At 34.8% G+C, this 18,439-nt stretch overlaps 1 protein-coding gene across 1 annotated transcript in view; it reads left to right on the top strand.

Moving 5' to 3' along the window:
* LOC103592123 (contactin-associated protein-like 2) overlaps window positions 1-17,190 on the top strand; it is a gene marked incomplete at its 5' end in the record, with an annotated part of 252,742 nt that extends 235,552 nt beyond the window's left edge. Inside the window, one exon of the mRNA XM_008574721.1 lies at window positions 16,958-17,190. Within this exon, the coding sequence (XP_008572943.1) occupies window positions 16,958-17,133 (176 nt within the window). The remainder of the gene's footprint in view (window positions 1-16,957) is intronic.
* Window positions 17,191-18,439: the final 1,249 nt, after the last annotated feature.

The raw sequence follows: 18,439 nt of genomic DNA, 5'->3' as shown, positions 1-18,439 counted from the left end.
TGATTCCTTGTATTTCAGATGTATCAATTGTAATATCACCTTTTTCATTTCTAATTTTTGTAATTTGGATCTTCTCTCTTCTTTTTTTTTTTTTAGTTAGCCATGCTAATGGTTTGTCAATTTTATTTATCTTTTTAAAAAACCAACTTTTTGATTCGCTGATCTTTTGTATTGTTTTGGGGGTTTCAGTTTCATTAAGTTATGCTCTGAGCTTAATGATTTCTTTCCGTCTGCTAACTTTGGGTTTGCATTGTTCTTGTTTTTCTAGTTCTGTAAGGTGAAGTGTTAGGTTGTTCACTTGCCATCTTTCCATTCTTCTGAAGTAAGCATTTAATGTGATAAATTTCCTGCTTAGTACTGCTTTTGCAGTATCCCACAGGATTTGGTATGATGTATCATTATTTTCATTAGGTTCAATAAATTTTTTCATTTCCTGTCTGATTTCTTCTTAGACACATGTGTCATTAAGAGGATGCTGTTTAATTTCCATGTGTTTGTATAGTTTCCAGATTTTTGTTTGCTATTGATTTCTAATTTTAATCCATTGTGGTCTGAAAACATACATGGGATAATTCCAATGTTTTTGAATTTGTTGAGACTTGATTTGTGTCCTAATATGTGATCTATCCTGGAGAATGATCCATGTGCTGATGAGAAGAATGAATATTTTGAGGTTGTTGGATGGAATGTTCTGTACAAATCTGCCAAGTCCAATTGGTCTAGTATGTTGTTTAGATCTTGTGTTTTTCTGCTGATTCTTTGCCTAGATGATCTGTCCAATATTGACAGTGGGGTGTTCAGGTCCCCTGCTATTATGGTATTAGTGTCTATTTCCTTCTTTAGGTCTAATAGAGTTTGTTTTATAAATCTGGCTGCTCCAACATTGGGTGCATATATATTTATGATTGTTATGTCCTCTTGATGGATCAATCCTTTTATCATTATGTAGTGGCCCTCATTATCTCTTTTTATGGTTTCAGTTTAAAGTCCATTTTATCAGATATAAGAATAGCTACTCCAGCTTGTTTTTCATTTCTGTTTGCATGGTAAATCGTTTTCCATCCTTTCACTCCTAGTCTATGTGAGTCTTTATGGGTGAGGTTGGTCTCTTGAAGGCAGCATATAGTTGAGTCCTCCTTTTTAATCCAGTCGGCCAATCTGTGTCTTTTGATTGGCGAATTTAAGCCTTTTACATTAAGAGTTGTTATTGAAAAGTGTTGATTTAATCCTAGCATTTTATTGATTTGTTTAGATGTCTTAGGTGTCTTTTGTTCCTTTCTTTCTGATTTACTGTTTGTTTTCTATATTTGTTGGTTCCTTGGGTTGTAGATAGCCTTCTTTGGTTGTTTTCTCTTCATGGATGCCATTTTTATTATAGTGGTGGGTTTTGATTTTTCTTGGGTTTTTATGGCAGTGGTAGTTGTTTTTCAGGTACCAAACCCAGTTCTCCCTTGAGAATTTCTTGTAAGGGTGGTCATGTGGTAGTCACCTCCCACAGTTTTTGTTTGTCTGAGAAATATACTATTTGCCCTTCATTTTAGAAGGATAGCCTTGTGGGGTAGAGTATTCTTGGCTGGCAATCTCTGACTTTTAGTATTTTGAATATATCATCCCATTCCTCTCTGGCTCTTAGGGTTTGTGATGAAAAGTCTGATGTTAGTCTGATTGGGGCTCCCTTATATGTGATTTGATGCTTCTCTCTTGCAGCTTTTAAGATTCTCTCTTTGTCTTTGACTTTTGCCAATTTGACTATAACATGTCTTGGAGAAGACTTTTTGGGTTGATTACATTTGGGGATCTTTGAGCTTCCTGAATCTGAAGATCTGTGTCTTTTCCAATAACTGGGAAGTTTTCTACCACTATTTTTTTGAATATGTTTTCAATGCAATGTCCTTTTTTTCCCTTTCTGGAATACCCATGACTTGGATATTTGAACGCTTAAGGTTGTCTGATATCTCTCTTAGATTTTCTTCAATGCTTTTAATTCTTTTTTCTTTTTCTTTCTTTCTTTTTTTTTTTTTTTTTGACTGCCTGTGTTATTTCAAACAGCCCATCTTCAAGATCAAAAGTTCTTTCTTCTACTTCTGCAAGCCTGTTGGTTAAACTCTCTGTTGTGTTTTTTATTTTGTTGAATGAATTCTTCAGCTTGGCAAGGTCTACTACATTCTTTTTCAGGGCATTGATTTCCTTGTACATTTCTTCTTTCAGGTCCTGTATACTTTTCCTCATTTCATCATGTTGTCTAGCGGAGTTTTCTTGTATCTCATTCAGTTTCCTTAGAATTATCACTCGAAATTCCTTGTCAGACATTTCAAGGGCTTCTTGTTCTATAGGATCTAGATTTTGAGAGTTATTACCCTTTGATGGTGTACTTTCTTGATTTTTCACATTTCTGGTACCTTTCCTTTGATGTTTACTCATTGTGGCAGGGGGTTTCACAGTCCACTGGTTTGACACCAGTGTCTGGCTAGGATGTTGCTGGGGTTGCCAATTTGGTATGGCTACCTCAGTGTCTGTTCATTTGGCCACTCGTGCCTTGTGTGTGTGGTTGCCTCGGGTCTTGGGCCTCTCCGGGGAGCCACCTCTGTGGTCAGCATGCACTTAGCTGGGCTGCTGGGTTGAGTGCTGGCACCGCAGGGCATGTGGTCTCGGTGGTGCTTCCGCCTCCCCTGCTGGATGTCTCCCTGCTCTGCATGCACTGGGCCAGGCTGCTGGGTCATGTGCCAGCACCACAGGGCTTGTGGTCTCTGCAGAGCTTCCACCTCCCCTGCTGGACATCTCCCTGCTCTGCGCACCTAGTTTTGGAGGCTGGGAAGTCCAAAGTCTAGGGAACATGTCTAGTGAGGGTCTTCTTTTGTGGTAGCTTTACAGCAATGCAAGGGTAGCTTCTGTGGCTAGAAAGTCCAAAGTCTATCTGGTGGTGGCAACAGCTTCCCAGGGGTCTTACATTGCAAGATGGTGGAAGCAGAGAGAGCTAGTTCCCCCCTTTTTTTTAAAACTTCAATGTTAATCATTATCATTTTTATAAGTTTAGTTTTTGTACTCAACATATTTTTAGATTTTCCCATGTCTGCCAGTTTCTTCTCTTACTATGTCTTCTTGTATGTCTCCGTTTCTGGACTTAGCTTCTTTCTCTTTGACACACCTTCTTTAGTTTAGGTGGCTTTTAATGGTGAAATCTTGGTGGTAAAATGCTTCTATTTTTAAATTTTAAAAAATTTCAGTTTTGTCTAAAAATGTCTTAATTTTATCTTCTTTCCTGTTTGATTATTTAGCTTGATTAACAATTCTAGGTTGGAAGTTTATCCTCTTTCAGTACCGAGTCTATTATTCTACTGGATTCTACCTTCTGTTTTCACTTATGTTGAGAAGATTTCTGTCTGCTTTAGTTTTGTTCCTTAGGAGTAATCTCTCTTTTCTCTCTTGCTACTTGTATGCTCCTCGGTAATGTGCTGTTACACTATGCTGTGTCTAGTACCAGATTGCCTCTAAAAAAATATTTGTTTGGAAATTATTGTTCTCCCTGAATCTGAATTTTTAATCAGCTCTGGAAAATTCCCTGACCTTATATCTTTTAATTGTTTCTTCATCATTCTCTCTTTTCTCTCCTTCTGAAATTCCAATTAAATATATGTTAAAAATCATTGACATCCTCCACATTTAAAAATTTATGTTTAATGTTTTAAATCACTTTTTGTTTCTGGACTACATTCTAGGTATCCAATTTATCTTTCAGTTCACAACTTCACTCTAGCTTTGTCTCATCTGCTTAACAGAACTGATGAGTTTTTAATTTCAATAATTTATTTTTCATTCTTGGAGGATCTATTTGGTTCTTTGTCACATCTGACTATTTCTTTTTAATATAATCTCAGTCATTTCTTATATATTTGATTCTACTTTTCATTTGTTCAAATAATTTGTGAAAGTTTTACCATATTCTCAATCCTAAATTCTCATGAATTTACCTGAAATTCATGGAGACAAAATGTTTCTGTGTGCTGTTTTTATTCAATCTTATTCATTACCCTTGTTTTCTTGTGTTTTATATTTTTGGATTATGAATTTAATTTTCTCAGGATCTTGTCTTTAGTGATCCTTTAACTCCAGAGGAGATTTATACTTCACTTCAAAAGATACCAGTTTAGAAATACTTTTTTCTATTTCAGTACCTTAATTTGGGTGTTACGCCATGTAGTCAGTGTAGATTTGAAAGCCATAATCTAGTTTAGCAAGTTCATGGCTTATTGAGTCTCAGAAAATCACTTGTTTTTCTTTCTATAGGCCAGGGAAAGAGAGACAAATTTTCTTGTCATCCCTCTTTACTAACTAGTGAGTTTTTCTCCAATATCTACTTCACTAGATTTTAGCATTTTTAGGTTTTATGTGGTAGTGGTGTGAGCAAGGGACAGGAAGTATTTTCCTATTTCTTGCACAGGTTCACTACTTGATTTCTTTTTTAAAAAATTATTTATTTATTTGTTTGTTTGTTTGTTTGTTTATTTATTTGATCAATATACAATGTAGTTGATTTTCATGTCCCTTTACCAATTCCTCCCTCCCTCCTCCCCACTACTTGATTTCTAATTCTGCTTAGCCTTTAAAATTCAAACCTCTGCATCACAAAGATTAGCAAATACCCTCTGAATAATAATAGCTCAGCATCATCTAACACCCTGAATTTTGGCTTTCTCTTTTTTTTTTTTTTTTTTGACACCTGAAAGCTTCTCCTTCCTTATTGGATACTCAGATATATATTTTAAAGGATGCATTTTATTTTTATCTGGCATTTCTAGGTATTTGGAACTGAAAAAGTTTCAGGCTTTCACATTGCCATATCATACGAAATAAAATTCTCCAGAGATTATTATTTCTATCTCTTTCCTATATATTCTGTAATGTGGTGTTATTGAGTATTAAATATTTTAAAACAAATTATCTCACATCAGGGAATTTGTTATAAATAAAAAATTGAGATATGGTTAACATTTTACAGGTGTTTTTACATACAAAAAGCCATATTAAAAAATAATCCATATGAGACAGTGTCAGCATTTTGGGGAAAAAAAATTATTATTGAAGGATTTTGTGGGTAGTGAAATTTATAGGTGCTCTTGTAGCATTTAACCTTCAGTCTTTAGAGTCCTTGCTTCATTGATGAACATGATTTTTACAGCATAAGGAAAGCATCTTCTTTATACCAAGCCCGGAAAATTAAAAAGTCTCAAAGGTCATACTAAGAGTAATAATAACAAAACAATAACAACAATCATAGCAATAAAGAAGAAGGGAAGAGGGAGAAAGAACGGTGAGTCATAGGCTCCTCTTCTGGGTCAACCATCCTCCTGAGCATCAAAGCCAGAAAAAGGCAGGAAAAAATGTTAGAATGAGAAAGACAAGAAGTGGTTCCACAAATGAAGCATTTCTTGCCTAGATAATTTCAAAGCAACACCAGAGATAGAGCCTCACAATCTGACTTTGATACTGATTTGAAGTTAATTTTCAGAATATCAAAATCTATAGTCATATTCAGAAGCTTTCCAAAGCCAAATAGAAATTGTGTTCAATTTCCTACTAGTTTGAATTATCCCTGTCACCTTAATGACTCTAGTTTATATTCATATTTTTCTTTTTCACATGTAAATATACTAATTAAAGAAAAAAATAGCAGAGCCCTTCCCATATCAAAGTATTCAGAAAAAATGTAGGCTTTCAAAATGACAATATTTATGGGACTAAGAAACTATTTTCTAATCCTTTTTAAATTGAGTATAAAACAAATCTCCCAAATACAGAAGATTTTTAAATGTGAGAAATAATCATTCAAATTAAAGCTGTACAATACAAATAGACTCCAAGTGACACTAGTGGAGCTACCACTATTAAGCACCTACTGGGTGTCAGTCACTGTACTGGGGGCTTTTCATTCAGTTTTTTATTTAATGTTTACGAAAACCATAAGAATTGAGTGTTATTTAGTCCTGCTTTACAAATGAAAAACTGAAGACAAGATGGGTGACTAAGTCAAGGTCACACAACTAATGTACGGCAGAGCTGGGTTTCATACCAGTCCTGCTATTCTGCAGCCCACACTCCTCACCACTAAGATCGTATTTTAAAGAATATTGTAAAATTCCATAGTAAAACAAATTGCTTATCCTTGTAAGGAAGAGTCAATAAGACAATATTATTTTATTTTATGAATGTACCAAAGCATCTGCCTATACATTATACAAAGTAACAGTTTATGGTCATAAGGAATTAAAATTACCACATGTAAAAGTCTTTCATTTTGTATTTTGCATTCTTTCTTTGTATCAATACACAACTAAGTTTTTTTAAAGAAAAGACTATATAAAAAATATACATGAGGGCCAACCCCGTGGCTCACTCAGGAGAGTGCAGCACTGGGAGCGCAGCAGCGCTCCTGCCGTGGGTTTGGATCCTATATAGGGATGGCCGGTGTGCTCACTGGCTGAGCGCGGTCACAAAAAAGGACAAAAAATATATATATATATATACACACACACACATGAAAGTGTCAAACTATTCAGTTTGATCATTCAGCTCTTCCTTTTATTGTGACCCCTGGGCAACTATGGCTTTTTAAATCATATTGCAAAAACTGATTTACATATTGCTAACTATCCCAGTTTGTCAAGATACTAGTCTGCTTCTCTAATTTATTTTTATTTTCTATGTTCTTGTAAATTTCTTTATGTTTATTAATAGACACTCAAACATATATCCACTATCTTTGAATTTTAAACCAATTTTGGTATAAACATCTCTTACATATCTTATGAATATCATGTAAAGATAGGAGGAAAAAAATCACAAGTAATTTTACTTGAAAATAGTTGATCCTACTAACGATAGACTTATAATGAATATCCATGTTTTTATAATAATATACTAAGGCTTATATATTTTTAAATATTCTGGCTAAAGTAAACATATTTTAAAATATACTAGCTACTTGAAGTGTTTCAATAAATTGTATGAATTTTAATTAAATAAAACTAATCTAATAAATACCATTTTTAAAAATGAATGAATATTTCCTTTTCTTAATATATGATTCCATGATTCGTAAACCACTACATATTTTGCATTTGGAAAATCAGATCATTAGAGGAGAAGAAAGACCTTGGACATTTTTTAAAATCCTGTTAATTCATTTTATTAGATAAAATAGAGCAGAGTAGTAACATGATCAGATCAGTATTTTTGGTAGAGACTCTGTTGGCTGTAAGCCAGAGATGGATGGGAAGTAGATGGTGGCAAAGCTGGGATAGTCTGAGCTCAGAGGGTCAGGAAGAGACTGAGAGGACATGTACAAGGTAGAACATGACTGTGCATTTCAGTGAGTGAATGTGGGGGTCCCAGTGATGACTCTTGATTAATTAATATGCACAATGTTATAGATGAGGAAACAGAAGTTAAGATCTTTTGAGTAACTGCTGATAAAATGACAATGACAGAATACCAGCTATATCTTCAGTTTTGAACATGTGTGAGACTTTAGAATGGAGAAGCCAAAAAAAAAAAAAAAAAAAAAAAAAAAACTTTGACTATATTAGTCTTGAGCTTAGAGGAAAGACCTGAGATGAAGATATAATTAGAGACATCCTCACATAGTTGGTAATTCAAGCAATGGGTTTGGATAAAGCCATTATTTGGGAAAGTCTACCATGTAAACAGATGTGACCCAAGACAAGCTTTGAGGAACTCCCACACTTATGGACCAGGTAAGAGAGAAGAAATTGGTATAGGATATTGAAATGAGTTTGCTAGAAAAGGAGAAAGAAAACCCTGGACAGTGTACTAACCAAGTAATGAAAACCCTGTACAATGTAAACCCTGTCCAAATAAAAAACAAACAAACAAACAAACAAACAAAAACCTGGGAAATGTAATAACCAAGGCAAGAGAAATTATCAAGAAGAGAGCATGGACTTCTTCTCGAACTCTTAATACTGCCAAATTATTTACTCATATGGATGAACAGTAGCATTGTTTTTAACACAGCTGTATTCATATTTTTAAGGCTTACCTTCCTAATGATATTGTAGCATTTTTGAGGACAGAAACAATATGCTTTTAGGTGTTCAAAAAAATACAAAAAGGATTGAAAGTACCTAAACAATTTGTAATAGCAGAAATAATGAAGATAGTGGTGGTGAGGAGGAAAGCTAGATCTCTTTGGTAGACACCCTGTGCCCTAATCTTCTAATCACTCACTTTATAGATGTATTCTTACTAATTCTTCATAACCTTCTGTACTGGGGTATTACAATTTCACCTATTTTACAGATAGAGAATCAATGAACACTGCCTTTAATTAAAATACAAAAGATCAAAAGAGTGATAGTGGCAAAATTCTTATATTAATTCACTATAAATAAAAAATCAACAGAAATGTAATAAATATAAGTAACTGTACCAAATTTGAAAATGATAATAGATTATATTATTTAATTTATGTCGGTGTCAGTGATGGGCCATAATAATCATATACATTGTATATTGACAAAATAAAAATTTAACGAAAAAAAAATGAAAATGATAATAGATTATATTATTTAATTTATGTCGGTGTCAGTGATGGGCCATAATAATCATATACATTGTATATTGACAAAATAAAAATTTAACGAAAAAAAAATGAAAATGATAATAGATTATATTATTTAATTTATGTCATTAAAATTAACTAATAAACTGCAAAGTGATCCTTCCCTTAGTAGACTGCTATTGGGTGATGGAGTGCTAGAGTCACTGCACTACCTCTGCTTGCCCACTTCTCATATTCTCCTTAAACACTGCAATCTGAGATCCATACCCACTTCTACAGCTGCCTCATGTTTCTCATTGATCTAAGTGATAAACAGATGCACTTATATAAGTAAATAAACAAATTCAGATCATTATGCATTGTGACAAATTTTATAACAAGAAACAAGTAGTTGAAGAACCAGAATGAGAAAATTGATGAAATAATTTTAAATACAGTGGTCTGGGAAAGCCCCTCCCGGAAGGTGAGATTTGAGCTGACCTGAATCATAAGGATAAGTCAGCATGAAAAGTACAAGGGAGAAGAAAACTCCAGAAAGTCAGGGCCTGATTTTCCTGAGGCACAGAAAAGAGGAGACTGTGGCTGGAACATAGTGGTTGAGGATAGACATCCTAAGTACTTAGAGAACGACCAAAGTAGGCATGCAAGAATATTATTTTTAAATATGACAAATTTTCTTGAGGCATAAAGTATATTATGGAAAAATGAAAACTTTTGTAGAATTATTCCACACTTATTTGATGATTTAATTTTTAAAAATTTTTTAATTGGGGGGAGGGGCGATCTGAGAGGTTGCATATTTTTAGGATTTAGGATTTCTCCGTGTCTAAAAATGGCTAAGAGAGATACGAATTTAAGTTGGAAAGAGAGTCAGGAATCATAATATTCAGGGTCTTTTAAAACCACAGAAGTCATCCTGGTTTGAGAATACAGTATACAGAATGTGTGTACATATTTGCATATAAGGATCAAGTGTCATATGCCACTGAGAGGTCTAGTGAGATAAAGACTGTAAAATATTCTTTAGTGACCTGAAAATCACCACTGACATTAGGAAGAGCAATTTCACTGAAAATCCATAGGCACTGAATGTAGATAAAATAAATTTAATCCAAAATAGTATTTTTGGATGACAGAATTTTTAGCATAAAATGCCTTTTCAGTTGGAACATAAACTTTTTTAAAAAAATAGTTTTTATTTTGAAACAATTTAAAACTTATAAAAAATTGCTAAAAAGCATATGAAGACCACCAGTGTAATCTTCACGCAGAGACCCCATTCAAGTTTTGCCAGTTGTCTAGTTATATCCTTTGAAGCAAAAGGACTCAGTCTGGGATCACACATCACACTCTGCTGTCCTGCCTCTCTCGTCTCTGCCAGTTGGAATCAGATCCTCAGTCATTTCTTGATTTTTATAACCTTGTCATTGCTGAAGATCCCAAGTCAGTCATTTGTAGACTGTCTCTCAATTTGGGTTTGTCTGAGGTTTCCTATGATTGGACCCAGCTCATGTATTTTTAGCAGAAGTACCACAGGCCATGTTTTATTCCTCTCCTCACATCTTACCAGGCGTCCACAGTGTCAGTCAGCCCTATTTCTGGTGGAGATAACTTTAATCACTTTATTACAGAGATGTCTGCCAGGTTTCTCCACTGTAAAGTGACTACTCTCCCCTTTGAAATTAACAAATATTTTTTAAGGAGATACTTTAGACTGTGTTTCTCTTCCAACCTGCGTCCACTCATTTGACCATCAATTGATATTTCTTGCCTGAATTAATATTAAAGTAATGGTTGCCAAATGATGACTTTCTAATTCCAACATTCCTTTCACATTTACTACTTAGCATAGTGCTATTGGAAGAACTTTCTGTTTTCCTCATTTGTTTATTCATTTTTATGTAGGTGGACTCATAGATTCATATTTTATTGAATGAGATATCATCTGTAACTTTTTCTTTTTTCTTCCTCTTTTCCTTCTTTCTTCTCATATGCAAAATATCTTTTTTAACCCTCACATGATTTATTTTGCACTCAAATTGTCCTGAATTTAGACAGCAGAAGCCATTTCTGGCTAAGTCCTGCATCATTCGGACATGCCCCCTCATTTGGGGACACTTCTTTACTTTCTGGTGCAGCAAAATGTTCCACAGTCATATTGTACTTTCCGTGACCCAGACCCTGGAATCAGTCATTTATCCAAGGGGTCCTTGTTTTAGTCCATAGAGAAGCAAAGTTCTGGCTATAGAGATATTCTTAGCTTCTGGGATGATTCTGCTCCCAGACTGTCCCCAGTGGATGATAAGAGCCAACTGTATCCTGACCACGTGCACAGTTCCATGTATGTGTATTTCTATATCTATCTACATATGACAAAACCACAAATTCATAGTAATGGATTAAATTTTAACCCAAACCCACAGGGTTCATTCAGTCTTCCCCACATTCCATATTTGCATCCTCCTTCTCTGACACTGAGATCCTGGCTCCCTCTATCCTCAGTGTGTTTATTTATTTGCTCAATCAACCCGTGTTGTAGCCAATCCCCCAACCACACTGGGTGGGTATCCTACATGGGTGTCCTCACTGCACAGGTCCCAGCCACGACTGGACTCACTTCCTGGCCACTCAACTCCCTGCTTGCTTGGACCCCAATCCCCATGAGATTCTTTTCCTGCCCCTGCTTAATGGGTTTTTGACTAAATTATTGAAGAAGGTTGGGTAAACAGTAGAGATTAGTAGACACTTTGTACAATCTTTCAAGATTATATTGAAAGGAAGGTAATACATGGTTTTAAACATCCTTAGAGCATTCCACCAGCCTCTCTCTACCAAACTTCCCAACTTAAAAATAAGTGTAAATAGAGAAACCTTGTGTGCATGTTGTTTTAGACATGTAAAATTTTCAACCCTGTTGAGTATTGTTTGCTTTTTCTGTCCTGTCAGATTAACATTATAAATTACAACAATTTAGATTGGCAATTTAACATCAAAAGAATCTCAGCATGTTTTTCACTGATATATTTCTGAGTTAAATTTCTAAAACCTTGAAAATGCATGTATTTACTTTGTCAGCAAGAATAATAATATATTGAGTGGACTTCAAATCAGGCATGAAGTTTTTATATGCTGTCTTGAAACAGAAATCTCAAACATGCCAATAAAGTAACATAATTACAATGATCCTGTAAATAGGAAAGGTTTCCATGTTTACTGACAGTAAGATACAATTGAGACTGACAAGATTATAATACATTGTCAGATTGTAGAACCCAGTAACAGCAACCCATGTATAAACATTATATTTTTATTACAAATTCATAGGTATAAAATTAATCTTCTAAACTAAACATACTAAAGTTTTACCTCTTTATTCTATATCATCTTTCTACCAACTTGACAATTTTTTGGTTAAATCTCACTTTATTTCCATTTTATTTGTATTCATTTCTGGCCCTCAAAATCCCAGATGCACATTTATATCTCCAAGCAATCCCACTATTAATCTACTACGTAGATTAAGTACTAAGCATTGAAATAGTCACTGAAAGCATCACAGGCACTAATACATGAGTATTTTTACTGAAGTTATATTTGTCCATAAAGAGAACACACACAGAATATAAATAAATATTTGTTTCTGTTTCCAGAAGAGCTAGAGCATGAGGAATTTCAGCACCAGAAACCAGCATCTTTTACACGTTGTTAACTATGAGGGAATTGTCAACATTGAACCAGTCACTGTTTTGCAGACTTGAGTAGATGACATATTTTTGTTAATCTTTGGGTTCTAATTCTTAAAAACTATTTGAGAAGGTGACGGTAGGATTTGTTCATTATAATCTGTATTAGTTATCTATTGCATAGCAAATTGACTCAAAATTAGTGGCTGAACATAGTAATACTCGTAATTTATTATTTCTTGCTTTTCTGTAAGAGATACTGTTTGCTATTCAACAAGAGTCCAGTAACTCAGGAGCAGCTTGACTGGGCAGATCTGGCTTAGAGTTTCTTCTGAGGCTGGAGTTGCTTGTTTCCTGGGGCCACAATCACCCGAAGACTTCAGTAGGATTGGAGGTTACTTAAAGACAGCTTCCTAACTTGGCTGGCAAGTCACTGCTGCTGTTTGGTGGCAGGGCTTAGTTCCTCTCCACATGGGTGCCTCTCCATCAGACGACTGGAGGATTGTCATGACATGGGGGCCGCTTTTCTAGAGCAAGTGATCTAACGACCAAGGTACAGCCTCTAATGCCTTTTATTATTTGTCCTTGGAAGTCACATAACACTGTCAGTCTGCAATCTTCTATTTGCCACACAGATCAGCACTGACTCAGTGTGGAAGGAGACTACACAAGGCCATAAACACTAGGAAGTATTTAAAGTGACATAATTACAATGTGAAGATTTATTGGTCATCCAGGAAGTTGATTGCCAGAGTTCACCCTCTAGCCCATGAAGATTCATGTTTCTTCCGCATGCAAAGTACATTCACCTCTTCCAAAAGCCCTCCAAAGTTTTATTTCATTAGGGCATCTGCTCAAAATCCAGGACCTCATCATCAAAGTCAAGTCGGATTGAAATGAAGCTTCTTGGGAGTTTCAGGAAGAAAACAAAGCCATTTGGGTACAGTGACTCAAGCACAGCTCCTCGAATCATCTTCTCAATCTGAAGGCCTGTGAACAAGTTTTATGCCACCCCTACACCCAATGCACGATGGTAGGATATGCATAGAGAAACCAATTCAGAATCTGTGGCTAAAAAGAGGGGAAATAAGAGGCACAAAGAAATCACTGATCCTTAGAAGTTCTGATATCCAGTGAGGCACACGTTGGTGATTCCTTAATTAGGACTCAGTCTTTCTATCTCCTGAAAATGATTCTCCATGGCTCTTGGCTCCACCCTCCATGTTCTCGTTCTGCCACTCTGAGTCATTCTTCCTTTTTTGTAAAAAAGTAGTCTGTCTTTGCAGCTGCATAATTTCCTGTCTATGGAAATTTGGGGAAATAAAGGTCTTTTTCTATTTTGTACCATCTTTGTGTCTTTCAGTACAATCTGGCCTGGCAGTGTTACCTCCAATACAGTTCTCTTACAAATGGATGGAGTTTTTTTTATGAATTTTATTCAGGTTTACTCCATTAAATAATAAACACATCCACAGTCTCATAAAGATACACTTTCCTTCTCCTCCTTAAGCTTCTGCTGAACTACAGAGGGAAAATGCACTTAAGATTATTAGATCCCCTTTTCTTTACCCTGAAGGATCTGTAAGACACACCAACAAGTTGCTAGAGGGTCTTTTGTCTCACTGAATGGTTCTCTGATGCACCACCTAATATCTTCCTCAGGTCTTATCAAGGATTTTGTAAGGTACAACTCCTCATCGTCTTTAGATCATTTTATTTTTCTGGTATTTTATATTTTCCTGGAGGTGATTTCTTAATTTTTGCATTGTTTCCTATCTGGAGAGATGAAAATTAAAAGAACATTTTAATTTTAACTTACATTTTCAGATCCATCAAGCCCTGGCTTCTTCATATTTAACAGTACTTTTTTTTAGCTTTCCTCCCTTGTTTTTTACTTTTACCATAAACAGAAAAAAAAGATTTTAGAAAGCACCTTCAGTATTCTGCCTGCAAATGTCTTCAGCTAGATTATACGACTCAGTAAGCACATCTTTTCCTTTTCCCTATTATCTCTGGCAACAATGTTGCTAAACTTTCCAACACAATATATCAGGATCCAATTTTCTCTCATTACGAATAGCATTTTTCTTTTCTTCCCCTCAGCCATGACTAAGAGCCTCCTTAAGAGTCACCAGGTTTCTGGTCAGTGGTCCTCATAAGGCCTGTCTGACTAACTTGTACCTCCCAGTCCCTAAGTCACTGCTACAGTTTTAGATTTTTGTTACAGTTCTCTCCCAGTACCAATTTCTTTATTTATCTATTGTTGCATAGTAAATCACCCCCTAAATGATTTTTTAAACTATGATAATCATGTATTACCTCTCATGGGCCTCTCCTCTAGTCTTCTTATGACACAGGAGCTGACATTCCACAAGATGAACAATCTCAGAGATCAAGCTACAAACTAGCCTTAGAAGTCACTCACTGCAACCACCTGTGCAGTTTTCTGTCATCCACAGAGGTCGGCACTGATTCAATGTGGAAAGGAACTACAAAAGGTTATGAATACCAGGAAGCAACGATTAATGGGGGTCCCTCTTGGAAACTTTAAAGATATTGCAATGAGAAATTTAAAAAAAACCCTAAATTTTAATGGATATGTAGTATTTTGTCCTATAATTATCTTCATCTAGCATATACCCCATGTAGGAAAATGAAGGGACTTGACAGTTTTAAACGTCAAAATTATCAAGACCAAACAGAACATTGTTGTAAGTGACTGATGAAGTCTTCTTTTATGAACTTAATTATACCCAATTTGTAGTGATCAGTGTTTATGCAGCTGCTTTGCTCCAGAGAAGTTGTTATACTCACAAATAGATCTGCTCGTTTTGAAATCATTCAAAGCTGGTGTGGATATTTAGAGACTCTCAAGTATTCAAAAAAAAAAAAAAAAAACCAAATGACAGTCTTGTTAAGAGTGGTCAATAAAGTTACAGCTGGGTGTTTTTTCTCCGCTAAATTTAGACATTAAACCCCATTCAATTTTATCTTGATTAAACAATTGAAAATCATATGTGTCAAAAAGGACAAAAAAAAAAAAAAAAAAAACCAAATGACAGTCTTGTTAAGAGTGGTCAATAAAGTTACAGCTGGGTGTTTTTTCTCCGCTAAATTTAGACATTAAACCCCATTCAATTTTATCTTGATTAAACAATTGAAAATCATATGTGTCATATGTGTGAATACAACTAGTCTAAATAAACCACTTATCTAAGATCAGCATTTTTCTGAAGGGATTAAGTCAATGCAAATTTTAGAAAATGTGGCTTAGAAAAATACACACACAAACACACATACAGGGGCCATATATTTATATTGAAATAGAGCATTATATAGATTTTTTTAAGTCAAAAACTTAATTTATGTATAATCCTATTTTTATATAGTACTGTGTTGATGTAAAATAATATACAGCTCTATGATTAACCCTTAAAGGAGATTCAATTAGACGCTATTGTAACCCAATAATGAAACCCATTAACAAAAGGAGAAAGGAGATTTCTACTATACTAAGCTACTATTATTATTCAAAGAAGAGGACATTTGCAAAAATCATTTAATGGCAAATTTGTTTTTATTGAAAATTCACTTTTATTCATTTAATGGCATATCTTGGTTCTAACTCATTCTGTATGAATTGTTTTTGCTACAGACATAATATTAGATGAAATGAATTTGTGGATAATGTCAGATTTGTTAACAGACAATATAAACTTGCCCAGTAGGCAAATTTAATGTGGGAACAATATGAAAAGCAGAAGCTTTGGGGAGTTTCTGGAGATACAGGGATCAAAAAGTGTTTTTCCTTTACAGCCTACAAATTTTCCATGCATGATAAGGCTTATGCATTTTTGTATTGAAAAGGTATAATAATAATTTATTGACAGTGCTATTTCAGAGTTGTTTAACAGTAAAACTCTTGTCTGATTTCAAGCTTATCATATGTATATTCTATTCCCTGATGGAATCAACAAGATTTACTGTGGGTTTTTTGTCAAGTTATTCACTCTCTTTTAATTTTAGTTCAATTTGTTATTTGTACTGCTATACCATATTAGGTAGCTTGTGTAAGATGCATATTCAAAGTAGGGTGGCTGATCTTTATGCCTAAATTTATTTCTTTATAGTGTTCATTTGGATTTTATAATTGAGAGATCATTTGTTATGCAAATAACCCTTGGGATTGAGTTAGACATTGATCCATAAAAGAAATCTACTTTAATTGGTAATAGTTAGTTTAGCTTCGTGCTGTCTGAATAAGAGGTCTCTAGGAAGTTAAGAAAATAGACATAAATATTGAAGACATAAGAAAAACTTGGATAGTTGGGAAAGATCTAAAGTCCTGATCTCAGGGGCCAGACTCAGTTGAGGAGGTATGAGAATGATCCTTTAACAACAGAGGGACAGAGAGAGGTGACAGAGTGAAAAAGATGTCAAAAGAGAATTTGAGTGATGGTGGATCCCAGAGGCAAGCATTCACCTGATAATCCATTACAGTTCAACCCTGATGTTTTCTCCTGAAATAATCTTGCTTTCTCAAAAGACTTCCTTCTACGTCGAACACGACATCAGCCAAGATCAAAGAAATATAGCAGTTGGGTACGATGGCTGTGACCAGGCCAAATGCCCGCAAGAGTTTTAGTGAAGCATGCTGTACACTGAATTTAACATTTCCCCTTTTTCTGCTTCACAGGCTTTCTGAACCAGATGAACAACTCAAGTCACTCAGTTCTTCAGCCTTCCTTCCAAGGGTGCATGCAGCTCATTCAGGTGGATGATCAGCTTGTAAATTTATATGAAGTGGCACAAAGGAAGCCAGGAAGTTTTGCCAATGTCAGCATTGACATGTGCGCCATCATAGACAGGTAAGTGGTCTTTTCATCCTGCCTCAAGTGGTCTAGACTTTCAAAATTCATGTTTCTGATGTAAGACCAGTGGCACACCCAAAATAACATTTAAAAAAAAGCAAAAAATGGGTTAGTTGGGAGTTGTCACTTGCAGTGCCTATTGTAGTATACTTGGGATGTCAGCAGTGATGACATTTAGATGAGGACATGGATGTATGGGATTGAACAGTCTGTGGTTTCACACCCTTCTGCCAGGCTCCCCAGTGAATGGGAGCATTATGCAAAGAAGTCTGTAAGCCAGGGCTGTGCCATACAGGAACTTTGACAGCTGATTTTCAGTTTTGCTATCTATGCACACAAGCAGAACTGTCCCTTCTTTCCCTACCTTGGTCACGACTCGGCCTCACTGTACTTTCCCTTCCAAAGACCGCTTCTGAAGGGAAAAAAAAAAAATTACAAAATATTGGTGGACAATATGGTGATTTACTGAAGCAAAATATTTAAAGCAATTGAGTCTGCTTACAAAATACACATATCAAAATATTACAACATCTAATCTATTAGCTTTTGCAAATCCAGGGAGGAGCTTTTCAAAAAACTTTGATTTCTCACACAGCAAAAAGATGCAACTTTCATATAAAATGTTATGATATTATTGCATACACTACTTTAACATACCACAAAAAAGCGTCTTCCATTTTAATACTTTAAAATTTTTATTTTGAGATATTTTATCTGTAGACAAACTACATCTATGAGTTGAAGTTAATGTAGTGAATTTAGATGGCTTTCTAAGCTACATTCAAATATTTTGTAGAAGGACTATATTAGGCTGAAAAATAATTTCATTAATTTTGTATTTTCAATGGTAAAACTTTTCTAAAATCTTTTTAAATTTTGACATAAGGTATTACTCCTACCTCACTCTTCCCCCAGCAAAGCACAGACCTTAAGTTTCTAACAAAATTACTTAAGAGGAGATCCTTGAGAAGTCACTCAAAAACATATAACAAATCTTACAAATATATAAAGTAATCTACTGTGAAGTAAGTCTCTTCCATAAAATCTTGATAAAATTACATTCTTGTAAATGGTAAACTAATTTATGTAAGCTGTCAAACATATGTTTTCTAAAGCTTTAATATTTATGTAAGAAGACTTGATAACATAGCATAATGTTTATTTCTATTACATGTATGCAAATACTGGTCCTGATAGCCTAAACAGTTTATGTTTAAACAGAATAGTGAACAATTTTAATAGAAATATACTCCTAATTTTTGAGCCATTAATAATATGTTAGCTATTATTTCTGCATAAAGCATGTG

This window comes from Galeopterus variegatus, unplaced genomic scaffold (assembly GCF_000696425.1).
Source record: "Galeopterus variegatus unplaced genomic scaffold, G_variegatus-3.0.2 Scaffold1093, whole genome shotgun sequence".
Classification (NCBI taxonomy): domain Eukaryota; kingdom Metazoa; phylum Chordata; class Mammalia; order Dermoptera; family Cynocephalidae; genus Galeopterus; species Galeopterus variegatus.
The sequence above is the reverse complement of the archived record's forward strand: the minus strand, read 5'-3'. Positions and strand labels throughout refer to the sequence as shown.